Source organism: Schistocerca americana, chromosome 1 (assembly GCF_021461395.2).
Source record: "Schistocerca americana isolate TAMUIC-IGC-003095 chromosome 1, iqSchAmer2.1, whole genome shotgun sequence".
Classification (NCBI taxonomy): Eukaryota; Metazoa; Arthropoda; class Insecta; order Orthoptera; family Acrididae; genus Schistocerca; species Schistocerca americana.
The window spans coordinates 783,207,616-783,228,532 of record NC_060119.1 but is presented as its reverse complement, the minus strand read 5'-3'; the positions used below and the strand labels follow the sequence as shown (position 1 = coordinate 783,228,532).

At 40.7% G+C, this 20,917-nt stretch overlaps 1 protein-coding gene across 1 annotated transcript in view; it reads right to left on the bottom strand.

The window, feature by feature from the left end:
• LOC124594193 (ankyrin repeat domain-containing protein 17) overlaps positions 1–20,917 on the bottom strand; it is a 256,867-nt gene that overhangs the window by 29,953 nt on the left and 205,997 nt on the right. The window contains exons 36-39 of the mRNA XM_047132555.1: positions 19,714–19,855; positions 19,509–19,620; positions 6,500–6,616; positions 2,303–3,651 (exon numbers count right to left, since the gene is read on the bottom strand). Of these exons, the coding sequence (XP_046988511.1) occupies positions 2,303–3,651; positions 6,500–6,616; positions 19,509–19,620; positions 19,714–19,855 (1,720 nt within the window). The remainder of the gene's footprint in view (positions 1–2,302; positions 3,652–6,499; positions 6,617–19,508; positions 19,621–19,713; positions 19,856–20,917) is intronic.

The following is a 20,917-nucleotide window of genomic DNA, read 5'->3' as shown; positions in this document are numbered from 1 at the left end:
AAGGCATAGGTCCCGAGTTCGAGTCTCGGTCGGGCACACAGTTTTAATCTGCCAGGAAGTTTCAAACCTACAAAACTTTAACTGAAATCTAAAACAATGAAAAATCCCGGAATTCTAAGAAATTCCGGGGTTTTTCCGGGATTTGTCCCGGATGAAAAAATTCCCGTGTTTTTCCTGGATCTCCCGGGCCGTATACACCCTGTTGTACATAAGCCAGTATGAAGAACGTATGACCATTTTTTGTCAGGAACAGGCCTCCAGCAGTATTTATTCGCAAAGAATGGACTTTTAATATTCCATACAAACTGCAAATGTTATGGATCACAGGTGTATATCCAGCCGAATACAATAATACAAACCAGTGCTGCTAGAAGGGACATTGTGAGGAAGTTTTACAGTGGAAATTGATTGTTGTGAAGGTAAACGTAAACATACCAGAGACAGTGGTTGTGAATGTTAAATGTGTGTGTGTGTGTGTGTGTGTGTGTGTGTGTGTGTGTGTGTGTTTCCGAAAAAGGCCTTTTAGCTGAAAGCTTATCTGTTTAACTATCTTTTTGTTTCCTCTGAGTCTTACGACTAGATAAAATCTTCTTAGTTTACAAGCTGCGTCAATCGCAATAAAATTCTCAAGCTTTCGAAGGCTAGCTCTACCATCGTCGTCAGGAGTAAAACGACTGACTGTCGAGGCTAGTACTATTTCCCGCTTACATACTTACAATTATGGCCACTGGCTCCAATCAGAGTGGACTGAACCGATGCATGCGCAGAAGGTGAGTTGGACACCTCACAGCAGCTCTGGCCCTCTGCAGGACTGAGTGATATCAGGTGGTGTGAGGGGTTGGCACCACGTTTGAAACCGCTGCTCCCACATCCCTACAAGTGTTAAACATCTGTTGTTGCCTCCTTTTGACATCCAAAGATGTACCATGCCCTACTCAGTGCGTAGCCCTTGTCTCTGGTGAAATTGTTGCTGTTCATTCTAATCTCAGCCACCTCTTTTATAACGGAGTCCCATTATGTTGATGCATGAACAGCTGTGCGAACTGTCTGACCTATAGAGATACTGCCGCACTCACAAGGCACACCATACTGCTACGTCTTCTTTCACAGGGTGCAACATATCTCTTATCTTGGTGTCTGGCCAGAACAGTGGTCCCAATCCATGTCTCTGCAAAACACGTCCTAGTTTGCTGCTTGTTACCCCACAGTATGGCAGGAAAGCCGCTGGGTTTGATGCTAGGATGGACACCATTCATGTCATCCATGAACTGCTCCAGTGTATTTTCACTATGAGGTCGTATCAGGAAGGTGTCATGGATGTACCTAAGGAAGCAAGACAGTTGCAACACTGCAGAGTTCAGAGCCTGCTCCTCAAACTGCTCCATGAAGAATTCCCTTATAAAAGAGGTGTCAGAGATTAGAACGAACAGCAACAATCAATTTCAACAGAGACAAGGGCTACAAACTGAGTAGGGCGTGTGGCAGGCTTTGGATGTCAAAGGAAGCAATGGTGGATGCTAAATACTTGTAGGGAGGCGGGAGTGGCAGTTTCAAACATGGTGCCTTCCCGTTGCACCACCTGACGTCACTTGGTCCCGTGGCAGGCCAGAGCTGCGATGAGCTGCCCAACTCTGTTTCCACTCATGGGTCGCTTCAGCCCTCTTTTATTGGTACCAGTGGCCGTAATGATAGGTATATAAGCAGGAATTAGTGCCAGCCCAGCCATTCAGTAGTTTTACTCCTGACGACAAAGGCAGAGCTTGCCATCGAAAGCTCGACAGTTTTAATGGAATTGACTCAGCTTGAAAACTGAGAAGATTTTATCATTTTGTTGTCCCTATTTGTGACTCAGCACCTCAGATGTATGGTGAGTAGCGATCCATCCTTTTCTTAATATTGTCATTACTCCATCCTGGAGTTTCCAGCGTTAAACTCTAAAGTCTGCAATTTGTAAGTTGGTTGTTACACTTGGCAGGAAGTTTATGCAGTACAATTCACAACAAGACCACTCTTAAATACAGGTAGCCTATTGTCAAAAATGACAAGTTATGATTGTGTGCACTATGTTTTGACTATTACCATTTGAATGTGTGCAAAATTTGAAGTACTGCATGTTAAAGAATTAAAAACAAGTGGAGTCATGTGTGGTAAGTGTTGGAATCCACATTTTAACATATTTGTGATGCTGAGATAGAGAAATTATATCAATTGACATGAAATGGTCATTAAGAAACACAAAAGTATATACAGTATACAGGGCAGATATTATTTTTATTACTGTACTTTAATTAAACATTCTTACCTTCGTGAAGTTGTCATTGAACAAAGAGTATTCAAGTGGAGCAGCATTTGGGGCTGCAACAGAAACCTGCTGTGTTTCTGGAGATGGCGGCTGAGCTTGCTGGTGCTGTGCTTGTGTCAACTGCTGTTGCACAATCTGGTGTTGTTGCTGTTGGTGGTGTTGGTGTTGTGCCTGCTGCTGTTGCTGGTTGTGGTGGTGGTGATGGTGGTGGTGGTGGTGATGCTGCTGCTGCTGCTGCTGCAGCTGCTGCTGAGATGACTGTTGTTGCAATGATTGTTGCTGCTGCTGTTGTACATGGTGATGCTGCTGTTGCTGGTGGTGGTGTTGCTGTTGGTGGTGATGGTGCTGCTGCTGATGTTGCTGCTGCTGATGTTGCTGCTGCTGCTGTTGGTGCTGTTGTTGCTGGTGCTGCTGCTGATGTTGTTGTTGTTGTTGTTGTTGTTGTTGTTGCTGCTGCTGCTGCTGCTGTTGGTGGTGGGGCTGCTGCTGCTGCTGAGGCTGAGAAATTACCTGCTGCTGATGTATCTGTGACTGCTGCGGAGTCGCTGGAGGTGGGGGCGGTGGAGGTGCTAGTGAAGTCTGCTGCTGACCACTCTGTGTCAAGTTTTGTTGCTGTTGACACTGTTGTGACATCTGCTGCTGCTGCTGCTGTGGTGGTGACTGTTGTACTGACACTGCTTGCTGTGGCTGTGGTGTACCAACACGTGCAGTAACTGTTGTTGAGGCCACTGTCACCTGAGACTGACTAGCAGCAGGTGCCGCCACTGAAGCACTGGTTGCTGGTGTGGTTGCTGATGGAAATGGTGCCTTACCAGGTGTGATCTGAAAACCACCCGGTTGTGGAACTCCAGGTACTTGTGAGCTGGAAGCTGAAGTTGTGGTATTCGTGTTGGTGGCAGTGGTAGTGGTGGTGGTACTGGTGCTGGTGGTTGTGGTGGCAGTAGTAGTGGCAGTAGTAGTAGTCAGCGTCGTCGATGTTGCTGTTGTTGACTGCTGAGTGGAAGGCCTATGATGCTTTGGAGAAGCAGCTTGCTGCTGCTGCTGTTGGTGGTGATGGTGGTGCTGTTGCTGCTGCAACAATATAGAAGTTTGGCTTGCTGCTGGTAATGAAGTAGGCTGAGATACCACCCGAGATAACTTTGTTGAACTTGGAAGTCCTCCAGGAACCTGCAGTGGTGGTGCCTCTGTTAGTTTTGCTGCAAATGTCGGTGGTGTACTGCTACTAGCTGCTTTTGATGTGCGGCCTGATGTCATGATGGCTGAGGTATATGACATTGTAGTTTTTGTATTTGAAGCTGCAGCCATCTGAGCTGCAGCAGCAGCTGCAGCCGCAGCTGCACGTTTCTCTGCTGCAAAAAGATTTAAAAATTACATTTATTACATTTCATCGGATCTAACATTCACTACTTTTGAAATATTTGACTACAGTATAAAGAAGATAAAGGGAAACAGAAATGGACATTACGCAACAGTCTGATAACCATTCAGAAATTTCCTTTCACTATTAATTTCCAATTAAGCCTCCCCTAGCCCGACCCCCAACCCATATCTTACAAATAAAGTCAGTTTCCTTCTCTCTCGATTGAAAGATAAAGGAAGAGTGAATTTAAATGAAATGATATTGGGACTATGCTAAGCTACTGATCAATATGGAAATCTAACGCCTATACTGAGGTAAGGGCCCAATAGAGAGGGACATACGTATGTGCTGCACCAGATAATTTGAATGCCATACTTGACATATTCTAATTTTAACTGTGTCTACTGTTGGGTTTAATGATAAATGCTGATTCAGTCTGACTTGTTTTCAATGTCAGTTTAAAATCTCTTAAGTTCCCAACCAACTCATCTGTCACAGCCCAAGATCATCAGTTCAAGGACGCGAATAAGGCATTATATATATAATAGAGGGAAACATTCCACGTGGGAAAAATATATCTAAAAAGAAAGATGATGAAACTTACCAAACAAAAGCGCTGGCAGGTCGATAGACACACAAAAAAAAAACACAAACATACACACAAAATTCTAGCTTTCGCAACCAATGGTTGCCTCGTCAGGAAAGAGGGAAGGAGAAGGAAAGACAAAAGGATATGGGTTTTAAGGGAGAGGGTAAGGAGTCATTCCAATCCCGGGAGCGGAAAGACTTACCTTAGGGGGAAAAAGGGACAGGTATACACTCGCACACACACACATATCCATCCACACATACACAGCTTCGTAACCTCTTAGTTCATCTTTATGAAATCCCCAAACCACCTTCCCTACCCTCTGGCTCCCACCCTTGTAACCGCCCCCGGTGTAAAACCTGTCCCATGCACCCTCCCACCACCACCTACTCCAGTCCTGTAGCCCGGAAGGTGTACACGATCAAAGGCAGAGCCACGTGTAAAAGCACCCACGTGATTTACCAACTGAGCTGCCTACACTATGAAGCTTTCTATGTGGGAATGACCAGCAACAAACTGTCCATTCGCATGAATGGACACAGGCAGACAGTGTTTGTTGGTAATGAGGATCACCCTGTGGCTAAACATGCCTTGGTGCACGGCCAGCACATCTTGGCACAGTGTTACACCGTCTGGGTTATCTGGATACTTCCCACTAACACCAACCTGTCAAAACTCCGGAGATGGGAACTTGCCCTTCAGTATATCCTCTCTTTTCGTTATCCGCCAGGCCACAACCTCCGCTAATTTCAAGTTGCCGCCGCTCATACCTCACCTGTCTTTCAACAACATCTTTGCCTCTGCACTTCTGCCTCGACTGACATCTCTGCCGAAACTCTTCGCCTTTACAAATGTCTGCTTGTGTCTGTGTATGTGCGGTTGGATATGGGTGTGCGCGCGGGTGTATACCTGTCCTTTTTTACCCCCTAAGGTACGTCTTTCTGCTCCCGGGATTGGAAATGACTCCTTACCCTCTCCCTTAAAACCCACATTCTTTTGTCTTTCCCTCTCCTTCCCTCTTTCCTGATGAAGCAACCGTTGGTTGCGGAAGCTTGAATTTTGTGTGTATGTTTGTGTGTCTATCGACCTGCCAGCACTTTCGTTTGGTAAGTCACATCATCGCGAGCACATTGAACACTGCATTATGTGAACAAGTTTAACACTAGGCTCATTTTATTTTCTTAAAATGCGACAAAATGCTAGACAGTATTTGAATTACACTCATTCTTAAAAAATTTAACTAGTCCAGTTTACATAGTTCCTATCAATGCACCTTGATTGGTGCTTGTATAGAAAAACATTTTTTTTTTTTTTTTTATGTTCACTTTCAAGGAGACCACTATTGTGGTCACATGACCTGAGAAATTACATAGCATAGTACCCCAGAAACAAAAAGACAAAAATATGACACGTAGGGTAACTAGGAGACAAAAACACGTACATAAGTGCAAAATGTAAGCCCTTATACATGATTTCTCTCAGAAGAGACACACTGCTGTCTGAAATTGGCATATTCATCATCTATCCATAATTTTATTTCTTTTATTTGTGTTGACAATGCTGTGCTAGGAGTGTCGTGCTTTGGTTTGAGTTTCTTTAAGGGTTGGTGCAATGCAGTGAACACAAATACACTGTTACTTCAGTTTTACATTTCCAGAATTAATATTTTCCTGCTGTTTACATTGTTTTATTCGTTCCTTCAAATTTTCTATGCTCGTAAAGTCAATCTGCATCTACTTGCATACTTCCATAATTATAAATTTCTCATTATTTACACTTTAAAACAATGTTCAGGGAGAGAAACAAAACAAAAAGCTGCATAACTGACATAGAAGGATGCTGGCGAGGCATTTGTCTGTCAAGTAATGTTTACAAATATACAGAGTTAACTGTCTTATGCCGTAACATTGCCATCGTAACAATAACTATATAGTATGTAGCACTGCTCATAGTTATTGAATGAGCTGTGCTAAATTTCAGTGTTAGATCAAACAGGTGGAAACTCAGCAATGCTAAAGTAGTGCTATGAAAGCACCTCACAAAACTAACTCGGCTCAGTGACATGAGAGGTAACTGTGGCAGTTGTAGGAATTACAATGCATTTACCTATCCCAATGGCTTTAAAAATGCTACACACTATTACATGGGCTCAACAAAGGTTTTTCTGAATTATTTTTGGCATTATTAAATCTCACAGACTGTGTTGCACTGAAGAGAGAATTTTTGTTTTTTATAATGGACCCTGTACCTGCTGCAACATGACGTGGAGCTGTCCCTCTTGTTACTGGAGGAGGAAATGATCCACTTAATTTTGAAGCTGATGCTGACCGCAAAGAAGTGAACAGTGGTACCGGTGCACCTACAACTGTAAAACAAAAACAACAAAATATCAAATAAGAAGGAAAAACTATACACAAGCTATATAGTTGGACTCCATAGTGTCAATAGTGCACAACACTAACTGAAAATATTATTTGCACCGGAACTGCATCGTCACAATTAGCTGAGCAATCAAGAGTTATTTGGTGCTTCACTTACCTACAGAAAAACTCATTCAAAATCCATGACAGATTTTCATAACATATGATAAGAATGCGTGTTTAATGTCTATGCACATTATTAAAAATTCTCAGAACAAACTGCAATTTTCCTCAGTTGTTTAACATTCCTTTCCTATTACTAACACTCGTTGTCAATGTCTTTAGCATAAAACAGATGTAATTAAGAAGGGATCTTAATTGCAACACAAGAAGTTCAATTTGTTCGTACTTTGTTGCACACTTTTCCTTGTACCCCTTTTCCTTGGTCGCTGTATTTCAAAATATGAGCACTGTGTCGCAGTTATTGCAGAGTAATTGCTGTGGCAATCTATTCGATTTCAGTGTTTTCATTTTATTACCGAAGAAAGTCAACACATGCACACTACTGTATTTGCCTGAGTATAAGATGCCTCTGATTATAAGTTGACCCCTCCATTTTTTCCTCATATTCTGACTAATCAAAATTACAAACTGTGTTACTGACAAAGTATCTGCCTGAAAAGTTAACACTATAGCTATTCTAAATGTACGTCATTTATTGACTGTCTACATTTTGATAACATAAGGATAGCAGACCGTTTTAGTTTCTACATGTTTCACTTACTAACCTACTCATCTGTGGTATCATTATTTTTAGCCACCACCACCACAGCATGGCTGTGAAATTTACATCTTTACTGTCACAAATCTTTGTTTCTTCTGAATATGCTGTGATTTTTGAGATGTTGGTTACCGTGGTACCTGAGAACACAGCTGTTTTTATCTGAATACATATCAGGTTTCGCTTCTAAACCAACATGAGAATGTTACAATGTATGTTGCTTTCAAACATATCATCTGCCTCCTGATTTCTCATTGTCCATGTACAAACAAGCTGACACACCCCCTCTCATTCCTGTCACATCATGGTGACCACTGACAACATTGTTGTAAGAAACTCTTCCGTACGCCATTGGCTTCCATCTTTGTCTGCATAAATGAATACTCTTGTTAAGTATTAATATAATTTTAAAGTAATTTCAGTTCTGGCCTCAAAACTGCAGTTTAAATTTGGCAGATGTTCCTAAAAAGCTAAAGTATGTGGTATGGATTCCCACGGTTGGCAACACAACGTAATTTGTTACCCTCTCACTAACCCCCTCCCAGCTCTCATCCAATTCTTAGCCAAGCTGGTACCTCTGTTCCTCCTCTGTGCCCGAGCAACTGTGAAAAATAGACAGCAATATCTTCCTGGGAGCAAGTCCTATGACACCTGTTCAAAAAATTCCAGAATATTCGTAATTTAATGCCAATGGTGTGTTGGAACAAAATGCGGCTGACATCCCTGCCACCCTTGTGTTTGATGTGTAACTGCCAGAAGTTTCATTGTTGTATGTCTGTCAGTTATTATTCAGTGCTGTGTTGAGTAGAATGTCGTGTCACACAGTTGCAAATTTCAAGGTGGCAGAGTTAGAGGAGCAATGCGTCTGCATTAAATTTTGCATGAAACTCAAGAAAACCTTTACAGAGACGCTCCAAATGATGCAGAAAGCCTACGGTGATGAGTGCTTAAGCCATACAGAGTGTCATGAATGGTTCACATGGTTTAAAAGTGGCTAGATGGAAGTTAAAAGATGACCCTTATTCAGGATTCCCTTTTATGTCTACTGCCGACACTCAGGACAGGAGTGTCAACAAAATTGTGCATGCCAACTGAAGCCTAATCGTCCAAGGGACTGCAAAAGAATGTAACATTTCAGTTGGATCCTTCCATGAAACCCTGACACAGCATCTTTGAATGCTTCATGCTGTTCAACCCATGACTCATGAGTCAAGACCAGAAAGAGCTTCACCTCCCAATCTGTTTAGAGCTTTTGGATCGCACAAATGTAAATGAGATGTTCCTTAAGAGAATCATAATCGGTGATGAGACGTGGATCTACGGTTACGATGTTGAGACCAAGGTTCAATCTTCACAATGGGTGGGGAAAAGTTCTCCAAGACCATACAAAGCTCGTCATGTCATGTCAGGTCAAATGTCAAAACCATGCTAATGGTTTTCTTACATTCATGGCTCTTCCATCATGATAATGCACCCGCACATTTGCCCAGCCCTCCAGCCCTTACAAATGCTTCAAAATAAATTTGCAAGGGACCTCCACAGCCAAAACCTCATGTACAAATGTAAGACGATCCCTATAAACTCTGTCAAACAATGTAAAAATGTTAACCTCAGCAGCAATAGTTTAATTTGCAAATAGAAGACAACCTTGTATTTTACGGTATTTTGCAAGCCAATGATGTAGTGCCTACCTCACAATCTTGAAAGATTTTTGGGTGAAAAAATAAACTTAGCATGTAACCGAAAAAGAATCGTATAAATTTTGTGAACCAAAGTGCTGTAGAAATTATAGATCATGTGTGTGAAATAATGCCTGAGTGTTATATGGCAGCTGTTAAAAGTAAAAATTAATAATTCAAAATGCCTACATGAGGGCATACCACAATCTAAAATCTTGGAATAGTGGCATGTCCACAGATGGTATTTAACTTACATGCCAGCTGTTGACTAAGTTTACAATAGCAGACAGCATTTTCATCTTTATGTATTATTTCTTTTATACATATTTTTGTAGCCCTGCACAAATTTGTTTTCAGCTCCAACGTTTGGGTTCGTCTTCCTTGTATTTAACTTTTGTCACAGCTCTAATGCCAGAACCTGCACTATAATATTAATACCCGCCCATAAGATTTCAACTGATACCATGTTTAAAACTGTGCAATTATGCTGAATTTGTGGCATCCTGCACGAACGGTAGCTCACAGTGCAACTATACAGAAAGCCACAAGCTGTTGCAATACATTAGTTACGTCTGTGAACCTGGCTGAACACTCCACACACACCAGCTGACTAATCACAAATGCTTGCTCTTTGTTAACACTGGGGGGGGGGAACAAAGAAAAAAAGAAAAAAATGAAGTACAGTAAACCTTGCTTTTATGTTCCTGGAATTACTGTTTTCCCACTATTTATGACATTTTTCTCACTCCCATAAAATTTCCTATGTTCATAATGTTAATTTGCACCTGATTTTACATCAATATATTTACAATTCTCTCACGATTTACACTTTATGAAAAAAATGTTTGCCAAGAAAAAAGTGACATAAAATTGTACTGGCATGATGTTGACCATCAAGTAGTGTTTACAAGCATTATGGGGAATGGTTTCCTGACAACAAGATGTTCTACTAAACGGATTTGGAGTAATAAACACACAAAAGTTAGTGCATTTTGTCGTTTCGCCACTTGTAGCACTAGCTAACACCTTCACTCCCTTTCTTTTGCTCAAATGTTTCTAGTTTAAACACAGCGCCAATTAACATAGTTTTTCATGCTGAACAATCCATGTTTTGAGAATTTATTCTTGTTGCTATATGCAGTATTTACATATGTATTTTTTGTGATGCATAAACAATGTAAGTGGTAGTTTGTGCCTGTGTAGTTTTCTACATAACTGAGGCGCCACAGTACCTGATAACCTCAAAAAGATAACTACAGTGCAAGAGACGTAGAGCAACACATATGCTAACAGCACATAAAATACTCGTGTAAATATTTGCACTTAACAACAAGATAAAATTCTCGAAACACGCTCAACTATACATGAAAAAAAATCATAACTGGCGCAATGTTTCATTATTTAAATAATAAATAACAGCTGCAGGCTTTCCAAAACAATTGATTATGACGTATAACATTGAGTCAAAAGTTTCTACTTCTGAGACAGTTCTCATTTTCCATTACATCTGCAGTTTTTATTAGATAACAAGTTTTTATTAGATAATAACAAGTCCTTGAGAAGTATTTTGATGCCTATTACGTATAAATACATGAAGTGCGAAAATACAAGGGGGGTTTCATACATGTAACTTTCACAGCTTACAACACTGTCTCGCACATTTTTCCATTTTCCCCACATTTTACACCATTTTTCTGAAGTCCCTTGAAAAGTGTAAAACTGGGGTTCAACTACCTCTAATCATGCACCTTCTAAAGTAGTATCCCATGATCAATCTAACTTCGTACACCCTTACATCACGCCTGTTACCAACAACCTATCCTATTATACACTTGCTTTTTTTTTAGTTACACAGGGGGAAACACTTCTTGGAGGAATATCCTCCTTTCCCATAAGCATCCCGAACTCTATCTCTGCCAGTGGCCGTGCTCCACGTGTCACTTTCAGCTTCTTTTGTTTAATTACTTATAACCTGATCGACTGTGACAGAATAACAATACTTTTAACACACATTCAAATCAGAGTTTCCTTTCGTTTGTGGTACTTTAATGCGTGAAGCACATTTTTCTGAAAGCGATGACTTAATGCCTTCTCCTACAGTAGCTGCCTTCGGCATTATTCAGAACATTAATTTGCCACATAATTATTTGAAGAAGAATCATGATCTCACATAATGCCTGACAACTGGTCTGCATGGAAACTTGATGTAAAATCATTTCTGTTGTTGACTGTAGTGAAATTATAAAGAACAAAATTGTTTCAGCTAGGAGTTCGCTACTCAAAAGTTGTTACTGTATGGCAAAATTGTGACAGTGCTTCCATGCAAATAGCAGACTGATCATTGTTTCATGGATGGAATATGAGCACACGTCTCTCAATGCAATTGTTTCATACTTATGATATGGCAAAAGTTTACTCTTTCAGATCCAATAACACATGTGAGGAGAAACATCTGATGGATCAAATGAGAATCACTCGAATATGCATTAATGAGCCAAAACATTATGACCACTGGCTTAATGGCATGTTGGTCCACCATGGGCATAAAATACAGCAGCTATTTTCTGTGGCATGGATATGGCAAGCCACTGATGTGTTTTTGGAGGTGTGTGGTACGAGTTGTCTCTGCAAAGATCATGCAGTCCCTGTGTGTTACAAGCCTCTGATCTACGAGGCACAGAGCTGGTGTATGATAGTGTCCCAGATGTGTTCAATGAGGTTCCGGTCAGATCAATCTGGTGGCCAAGACATCGACATGAATTTGCTATCATGCTCCTTAAGCCCCTGTAGCACAATTATAGCCCTGTGACATGGATAGTTATCTGGCTGGATGGTGCCATCACCGTTTGGGAAGACACCAAGCATTAACAGATGCAGGTAATCCTCAATAATCTTCATACAGCCCATAACTGTGGTAGGTGCCTTCGATTACTATCACAGGTCCAATGGAAGCCTAAGTGATTGTCCCCTTTAGTGCGGAACTTTCCCAACAGTCTGTGTCCTTGGTCTGATGCAGCATGTTTAGAGCAGATGTTCACCTGGATGACAACATATCCGGACACGACCATCAAATTTGTGATCCTGAACTCAGATCAAATCTCTATGATCTTGTGACCACTATAATCATAACAGACCATGTCTATGGATCAGCAAGGGAATATGTGCAGGTTATCTGCTGTGAAGACCAAAGTTTATCAATATGCACCGAATTGTGAGGCTCCGGAACACTTGTGCATGCACCGAATCTGCTAAAGATTTCTGTTTATCCCGATTTCCGAAGTGGATAAGCCTCCAACTTCCACATCCTGTGATGCAGTATGGACGTCCAACATCTTTGCACCTACTTGAGGTTTCACCATCCTTCAAACACTTACCACATATGTTCATTACAGAACCAAATGACAACACACTTGTTCCCAGGCACTAGGCCATCAATCCACCCTTCATCAAAGTCACTTATGCCAATGGATTTCCCCACTTGCAGCTGAAATTCTTGCTAGAATGATTCCTCATTCATCGACACTACTCATACATATACTTTCCTTACCGCATCACAAGCCTGCAACACCGCCATGTGAAATTCGAACTCACAGTGCACGTTATGTTTTGGCTCATTAGCGTATACAGAAAATATTTGATTGATAGAGAGAACAAGACCTTTTCTGGGCTTTGTTTCTTTTCTCCAAGTTGTAGCGATGTCTTAGATAATGGAGGAATTAAATGGTTGCTGTAGGGCAGTACACTAGGAAACAGAAAATAATTGGATGGACGAAGGTCAGGTGTACATCTCTCAACTTCTAATACAAACAAACCAGACACCTGAACATCCATCATAGTTAATCAGATGCAACAAGTTAGCTGCAAAAAAGGCAATATCCAGGTGCAAATTACCAATGTCAGAATACTTATCAGTTATGAATTCAGCAAAACTGGCTTACTAAGGCTTGTCCAATATGACTTTAATCTTCTTTCTTCTCTCAATTTACGAGACACTGAATAAAACAAATAATGTGCGATTGCCAACATGGAGAAAGCTATCTAATGATATTAAGTAGCTTTGTGTGTCAAATTCACTACTCATTCCCACTGAAATAGCTTCTCATTTCACACTTTGCAGCCAAGATTATATTGTACCAGATCTTCCAAGGTAAGAAAAACCGAAAGTGATTACAGAGAAATTGAAGCTAACCAAGGCAGTAGCCAAAATGAAATAATGCTTGCAGACTATCCCCCATGAACCTCTCTGGGGGACACCCCCCTTGAAATAGCACTGTCCATATAGGTGGAGAGGCTTGTGCATTCACATGAATGCTGAGGGATTACGTGTGTTTCACAACAACCTGTCATCCCACATTCATTCCTTGTTCTTTCCTAACTCCTCAGTACACAACCCAAAGCGATCCATGCTGAGGGGTGTGTGGCACATGGGAAGATGTGTTGTGAACAGAGCCTCAGGGATGCCGGGTGACCTCCATGAGTAATTAGCCTCGCACCGCATGGGGTTTCTGTGGTCTAGACCAATTAGATCCCCAATTCTCATGGGAACCAAATGGACACGAAAGAAAATAGCAAACTGAGAGGCAAGTTGGGATATCAGAAACCCAAACACCGGGGCTGGAACCAATGGAAAACATCCCCTCAGCTGAACAGGGGGACAGACCTGTTCAAGAAGTGTGAATGGTTACTAAGAAGTTGGGTCAGATTAAGATCAAAGACTTGTCTGGGGCTCAGAGGAGGAAACTTCTTAGAGAACAAATATTAAGGAAGGAAAGGAGTGGCTTCCTAAACAAAATGGAGGGAACTAAATGGGCTTCAGCCCAAGGCCTCCAAGAAAAGACTGTCTCAGTGTGAAGGGGGTGTACAAACCCCTTTTTCATTGAGGGCAGGCAGTAAGAGAACAAGGGAGGAATCAAAGACTCCCACTTCTCAGGATAAGCGTATCCAGAGAAAGCTGAGGCACAAAATAGGGAAACAGACCTATAGTACTGGAGTCTCGGTTTTTATGATGGTGGTTATCCAGCAAGGCTATCAACTGGTCAAGATCATCTTGCAGCAGGAGCAGCTCATGCAGATGGCTCTCTTTGTGAAGATTTGGGGGGGGGGGGGGGGGCGAGGGGCCGAGACATATGCTGGTCCAGGACCCAAATTCAGGGAGTCTTTCTAGATCACAGTGCTCATATCTTTGTCCGTGAGGGGCTGGGTACAGTGGACTGGCTTAAGGAAAAGGTGCCCCTAATATCATAGTGGGAGGATGTGAAGCCGCTGGTAGAGACAGCAGCTGAGCTCTTCAAGACGACAAACATATTAATCTGGGTGCCAAAACTCCTTAAGGATACCTCTCCAGAGACTCTGATTGAGAAAATAGGGTCTCAAAACCCCAAAGTCTCAACAAAGGATTGGAAGGTAATCAACAGGAAGGTTGCACCAAATCGCCAAACCCTCGTGGTGGAAGTCAGAGAGAAGTCCCTGAAGGCAATGTGGGAGCAGGACCTGAGACTATTCTTGGGGTTCTTGCCAGTTGCCGTCAGGGTAATCAAAGACATCAGAACTGACAAAGGCGGCAAGATGGAGACTGAATGTGCTGCAGATAAATCTGCAACACAGTGAAGGGACCACTGCTGCCCTGAGTCATCTTCTGGGAAGACAAGAAGTGGACGTACCTCGATTCAGGAACCCAATTTGTATAAAGGTGGTGTATTGGGCCTCGGCGGCACTGTAAGCTGGTTTATGCTAGAAATATAAGAAACTCCAGAATGTACATTTATGTGAAAAATGGAATTCCCTTCATGCCGATGGCGGACTTCTGTTTTAGGGACTTAGTGACCATCAGGATGTGACAATGTGAGGAAGATATCAGGAGGGAGTTTGTAATGGCCTCAGTATACCTTCCTTACGAGGACAGTGATCCTCCTCCTCCTCCTCCTCCTCAGGAGGTGGGGAGACTGATGGAAGCCTGTTGTCCACAACAGGGCAACCAATTATCGGTTGGATGCAATGCTAATGCCCACAACTTAGTGTGGAGCAGCACTGACACCAACAGTAGAGGTGAGTACCTTCTAGAATTATTTCTAGCTAATAACTGAGATCCTCAATAGGGGCAAGGAACCTACATTTAGTAAGAGATAACTGACATAACCTTTGGATATGTCATCCTGATCAGACCACATGAATGTTAAGTTCAATGTTGAAATGGACATTAGATAGACTATGTCCTATAGGAATCCCAGTAAAATGGATTGGGAGGCGTGTAGGAGAGACCTCAACTCAAGCCTATTGAAAGTCAGTACTTCGGTAAGGAATCCAGTAAGAGTTTCGGGAGATAGCAGAGGCAGTGACCTCTGCCGTCATGACCTCATACCATCACAAATGCTCAATCACCAAGAAGTGCATGAATAGGAATGTATCTTGGTGGAAAAATTACCTGGAATCGCAGAGTAAACAGGTACAAAGACTGTTAACCTTTCGAGAAGACCTATGATCACTTATGGGGCTACAGTGTGGTGGAAAAAGATATAACAGCAGGTAGCTGCTAAGGAGCTCGCTAAGGTGCAGAGATTGGCCTGCTTAGCCATTACAAGCGAAATTAGCAGCACACCCACTGCTGCGATGGAAACCATGCTGTACATGCCCCCATTACACCTGTGGGTAAAGACGGAGGCAACAGCTGGAGCACACAGGTTAAAGACTGGCAGAAACTGGAACTCACCGGGGTATCCAGGATCTCACACTAAAATACTGAGTGAGGTAGGCATAGGTATGGTTGGGGAAATGCTGGCCAACTATATAACAACTCCCAGCTGCTTCAACAAGTTTTTCAATGTAGTAATCGGAAGTAGAAAGCTCAGGGAGAACAAATTTCGATACCATACTGGAGAAAGTCTGGTTCACTGACGGTTTGAAAACAGACCAAGGTGTTGGGGCCAGAGTATATGGAGTGCAGCCAAGGCTGGAGACTGCAATCTCTCCAGGCTTTCAAGCAGAAATATCTGCTATCAGGGTGTGCGTGGAGAATTTGCACAGTTGCTACATAGTATTTTCATTTATTCAGACAGCCACAAAGCATTTTCATTTATTCAGACAGCTAAAAAGCATTTTCATTTATTCAGACAGCCACAAAGCATTTTCATTTATTCAGACAGCCAAGCAGCCCTGAAAGCAATGGCAGCCTCTGCAACAAGATCAAAAGATCGTGGCAGAATGCCACAAATTCCTTCTGGAGCTAGGGGACAGCAATAGGGTAATGAGCAAGCTGATATGTTGGCCAGGATAGGGGCGATGACACCATTTATTGGACCGGAACCTGACCTGACAATCACAAAGGCGATGATCAACATAAAGGGGGGGGGGGGGGGGGCGGGGGGGGGGGGGCAAACGACTTAGAAGATACAAAAAAAAAAGTGAAAATAGAAGGAAACAAAACCAAACATTCAACACAAACCAAAATAAATTTTACCAGACAATAGGTAACACACACATTACAATAGACAATCCACCAAACATAACAGACATGGAACACTTTTGGAGCAACATATGGTCAAACCTGGTACAACATAACAGACATGCACGGTGGATACAAGCAGAAACGGACACATACAAGATGATACCACAAATGCCTGAAGTGATAATTTCGCAACATGAAGTCACCCAAGCAATTAATTCTACGCACAATTGGAAAGCCCCTGAAAATGATAAAATAGCAAATTTCTGGCTAAAGAAGTTCACCTCAACACATTCACATTTAACTAAATTATTTAAGTTACATTGCAGACCCATACACATTCCCTGATACGCTTACACATGGAATAACCTATCTGAAACCTAAAAATCAAGCAGACACAGCAAACCCAGCTAAATATCGCCCCATAACATGCCTACCAACAATATACAAAATATTAACTTCAGTCATTACACAGAAATAAACTACACATACAACACAGAACAAAATTATAAATGAAGAACAAAAAGGCTGCTGCAAAGGAGCACGAGGATGTAAAGAGCAACTGATAATAGATACAGAGGTGACATATCAAGCTAAAACTAAACAAAGGTCGCTGCACTACGCATTCATTGATTACCAAAAAGCTTTTGCTAGTGTACCCCACTCATGGTTACTACAAATATTGGAAAACCACACTTAATATTCAAACAAATTCAAATAATATCACATCACAGCCAATACAGATTAAGCGTGGAATATACCAAGGAGACTCATTAAGTCCTTTCTGGTTCTGTCTTGCTCTGAACCCACTATCCAACATGCTAAATAATACAAGTTATGGATCTAATATTACTGGAACATACCCACACAAAATCACACATTTGCTATACATGGATGATCTAAAACTACTGGCAGCAACAAATCAACAACTTAACCAATTACTAAAGATAACAGAAGTATTCAGCAATGATATAAATATGGCTTTTGGAACAGACAAATGTAAGAAAAATAGCATACTCAAGGGAAAACACACTAAACAAGAAGATTACATATTGGATAACCACAGCGGCCCCATAGAAGCGATGGAAAAAACAGATGCTGACAAATATCTAGGATCCAGACAAAAAATAGGAATAGATAATACAAATATTATAGAAGAACTAAAAGAAAAATATAGACAAAGGCTAACAAAAATACTGAAAACAGAATTGACAGCAAGAAACAAGACAAAAGCTATAAATACTTATGCTATACCAATATTGACCTACTCATTTGGAGTAGTGAAATGGAGTAACACAGACCTAGAAGCACTCAATGCACTTACACGATCACAATGCCACAAATATACAATACATCACATACATTCAGCAACAGAAAGATTCACATTAAGCAGAGAGGAAGGAGGAAGGGGATTTATAGACATAAAAACTTACATTATGGACAGGTAGACAATTTAAGAAAATACTTTCTAGAACGAGCAGAAACCAGCAAAATACACAAAGCAATCACCCATATAAATACATCGGCTACACCTTTGCAATTTCATAACCACTTCTACAACCCTTTAGATCACATAACATCAACAGATACGAAGAAAGTAAATTGGAAAAAGAAAACACTACATGGCAAGCACCCGTATCATCTAACACAGCCACACATTGATCAAGACGCATCCAACACATGGCTAAGAAAATGCAATATATACAGTGAGACGGAAGGATTCATGTTGCAATACAGGATCAAACAATAAACACCAGATTTTACAGCACGCATATTATTAAAGATCCCAATACCACAACAGATAAATGCAGACTTTGCAAACAACAATTAGAAACAGTAGATCACATCACAAGCGGATGTACAATACTAGCAAATACAGAATACCCCAGAAGACATGACAATGTAGCAAAAATAATACGTCAACAACTTGCCATACAACATAAACTAATAAAACAACACGTTCCCACATACAAGTATGCACCACAAAGTGTACTGGAGAATGATGAATACAAATTATCCCGGAACAGAACTATTATAACAGATAAAACAACGCCACATAACAAACCTGACATCATACTCACCAATAAAAAGAAGAAATTAACACCACTAATCGAAATATCCATACCCAATACAACAAATATACAGAAGAAAACAGGAGAAAAAATTGAAAAATACATCCAACTGGCTGAGGAAGTCAAGGACATGTGGCATCAGGATAAGGTTGGCATTATACCAATTATACTATCAACTACAGGAGTCATGCCACACAATATCCACCAGTACATCAACGCAATACAGCTACATCCAAACGTATACATACAACTACAGAAATCTGTAATTATTGATACATGTTCAATTACCCGAAAGTTCCTAAATGCTATGTAACATATACCGTACAGTTAAAAGGAAGTCACGCTTGATCAAGGTCCGCGTCACTTTCCATTTTTAACCAGACCTAAGGTCTGAGAAAGGAAAGAATATAATAATAATAATAATAATCTCTCTGAAGTAGAGATAGCTGGCTCATCATAAAATATACTATCAGTTTTATTTGTAATAAACAGCTCACTTCCACTTACATTAGTCACAAACCTGACACATACCAATAAATAAGTTAACCATATGATGAAAAGGAGAGATTGGTAGTCACTGTAAGACATGCCGAGTTACAGACAGGAACAATGAAGTCTTTTTGTTGTGCCTGTCAGCAGCTCGATGTGTTATATTCACGGTGAATAGCAATCTATCCTTTTCATAATAGGCTGATATTCCTACCTGGAAATTAAAACGTCAGATACAGATACATAGTAAAGCTCAGAAAAACAGATCATCATGCTGGCTACACAAAATCATGGTAGAGTACTGGCATTTTCTTGAAATCAGAGAGAGAAAAATTGCATTGAGGCACATCACAACAGATCAGAAACTACGAAGTTGAGAAACAATTTCCTAACAAAATTTTATATCACATGAGATACAAGTTATAAGCATTTCCTTACCTGCAGGTACTGGCTTGCTGAGCAATGAAGACGGCCCTGTTCCAAGAATTGATGTTCCTTGCAGCGTCACAGACCCACCAGACTTGGCAGATGCAGTTTTTGACTTTGGTGCCTGTTGACCAAAAATGTCAAACTGTTTACAACCCTTAAATGATTAAAATACAGTAAATATTTGACAGAATAAATTCTTAAGTTTTCAAATTACCATTGCTGATTTGTCCCATGAAGACATGGATACAACTGACAGCTTTGCCGACTTTGGGAGCATTTGCAATATATCCACATCAGGATCCTTGATCAAAGCAGCAATGAGAGTATGTGCCTGTCTTGTTGCTTCAGCAGAACCTCTACCATAAGAGGGGAAAAACAAATCATTAATACAAAGATCAAAATAATTATGTTTGATGTCATCTGACAAGAAATAAGACTTCCAAAAGCAAAAGACATTGATCTTTAGATAAACGAGTGCAGGAATGCAGAATGGAATATAAACAAACATATGAAAACGGATAATAAGTTGCCAAACAGAAGAGGTGCCAAGTGCTAGACTGCAACATGTGACAGAACTCTGTTGAAAGATTTTTTGTGTGTGTGCCTGCTGCTCAACCCCTCTGAGAAATTTTACAGGCAGACAGATAACCATATTTAAAATATAAAATTCATTTTTTCATGATCTGTTTTCAGATCAAAAATTTAGGTAAAGTGAAATTTGAAATAAGGAGAAAAGCTTCACACCTACTGAATAACTTCCAACACATACAAAACATTCAGTTGCGATAAGGGTGTCAAACAGGTTCTCAGAATTAAAATTTTCCAAAGAAGATTTGGAAAGCATATTTACTGTGAAAACTAAAACCAATGACAATTACCATGAGAACACCTTACACCGAAAAGTATGAATACTTAACAAGTGGTCAGTTGTTCCAAAATAAACATGTTGCCTTTGAGATCCTTTCAATACACTAGTTTCTTAAAGAGCATACCACCACTTATTAATGGTATGCCAATCAGCTTAGGTTGATACAATATACAAGAGCTCAGACGTTTTGTAAACACAAACCGCAAGAGTTTCCAAAAAGAACTGGCGCAAACATCAGTAGTGAAATATACTGAATCAACACACAGCTGATAAGCTACATAACTTTTCTTCATTAAATAAAAGAAATACACATTTCAACCTATAAACAAAGCTCCCAGCAAACATATGGCGTGGAACCCCACAGTTATTAATGTGTATACAAATGAAACCAAGTATAGAAAAACCACTTAAAAATGACCAATAAATGAAAAAATTTTTGCAACACGAAGATAAAATTGTCATGCATAACTTATTTTTCTTTAATCCCTGTAACTCCAGATTTTTTTATTAGTGGTTGTTGTATCTGTTACACAATGAGCACACACTAAAA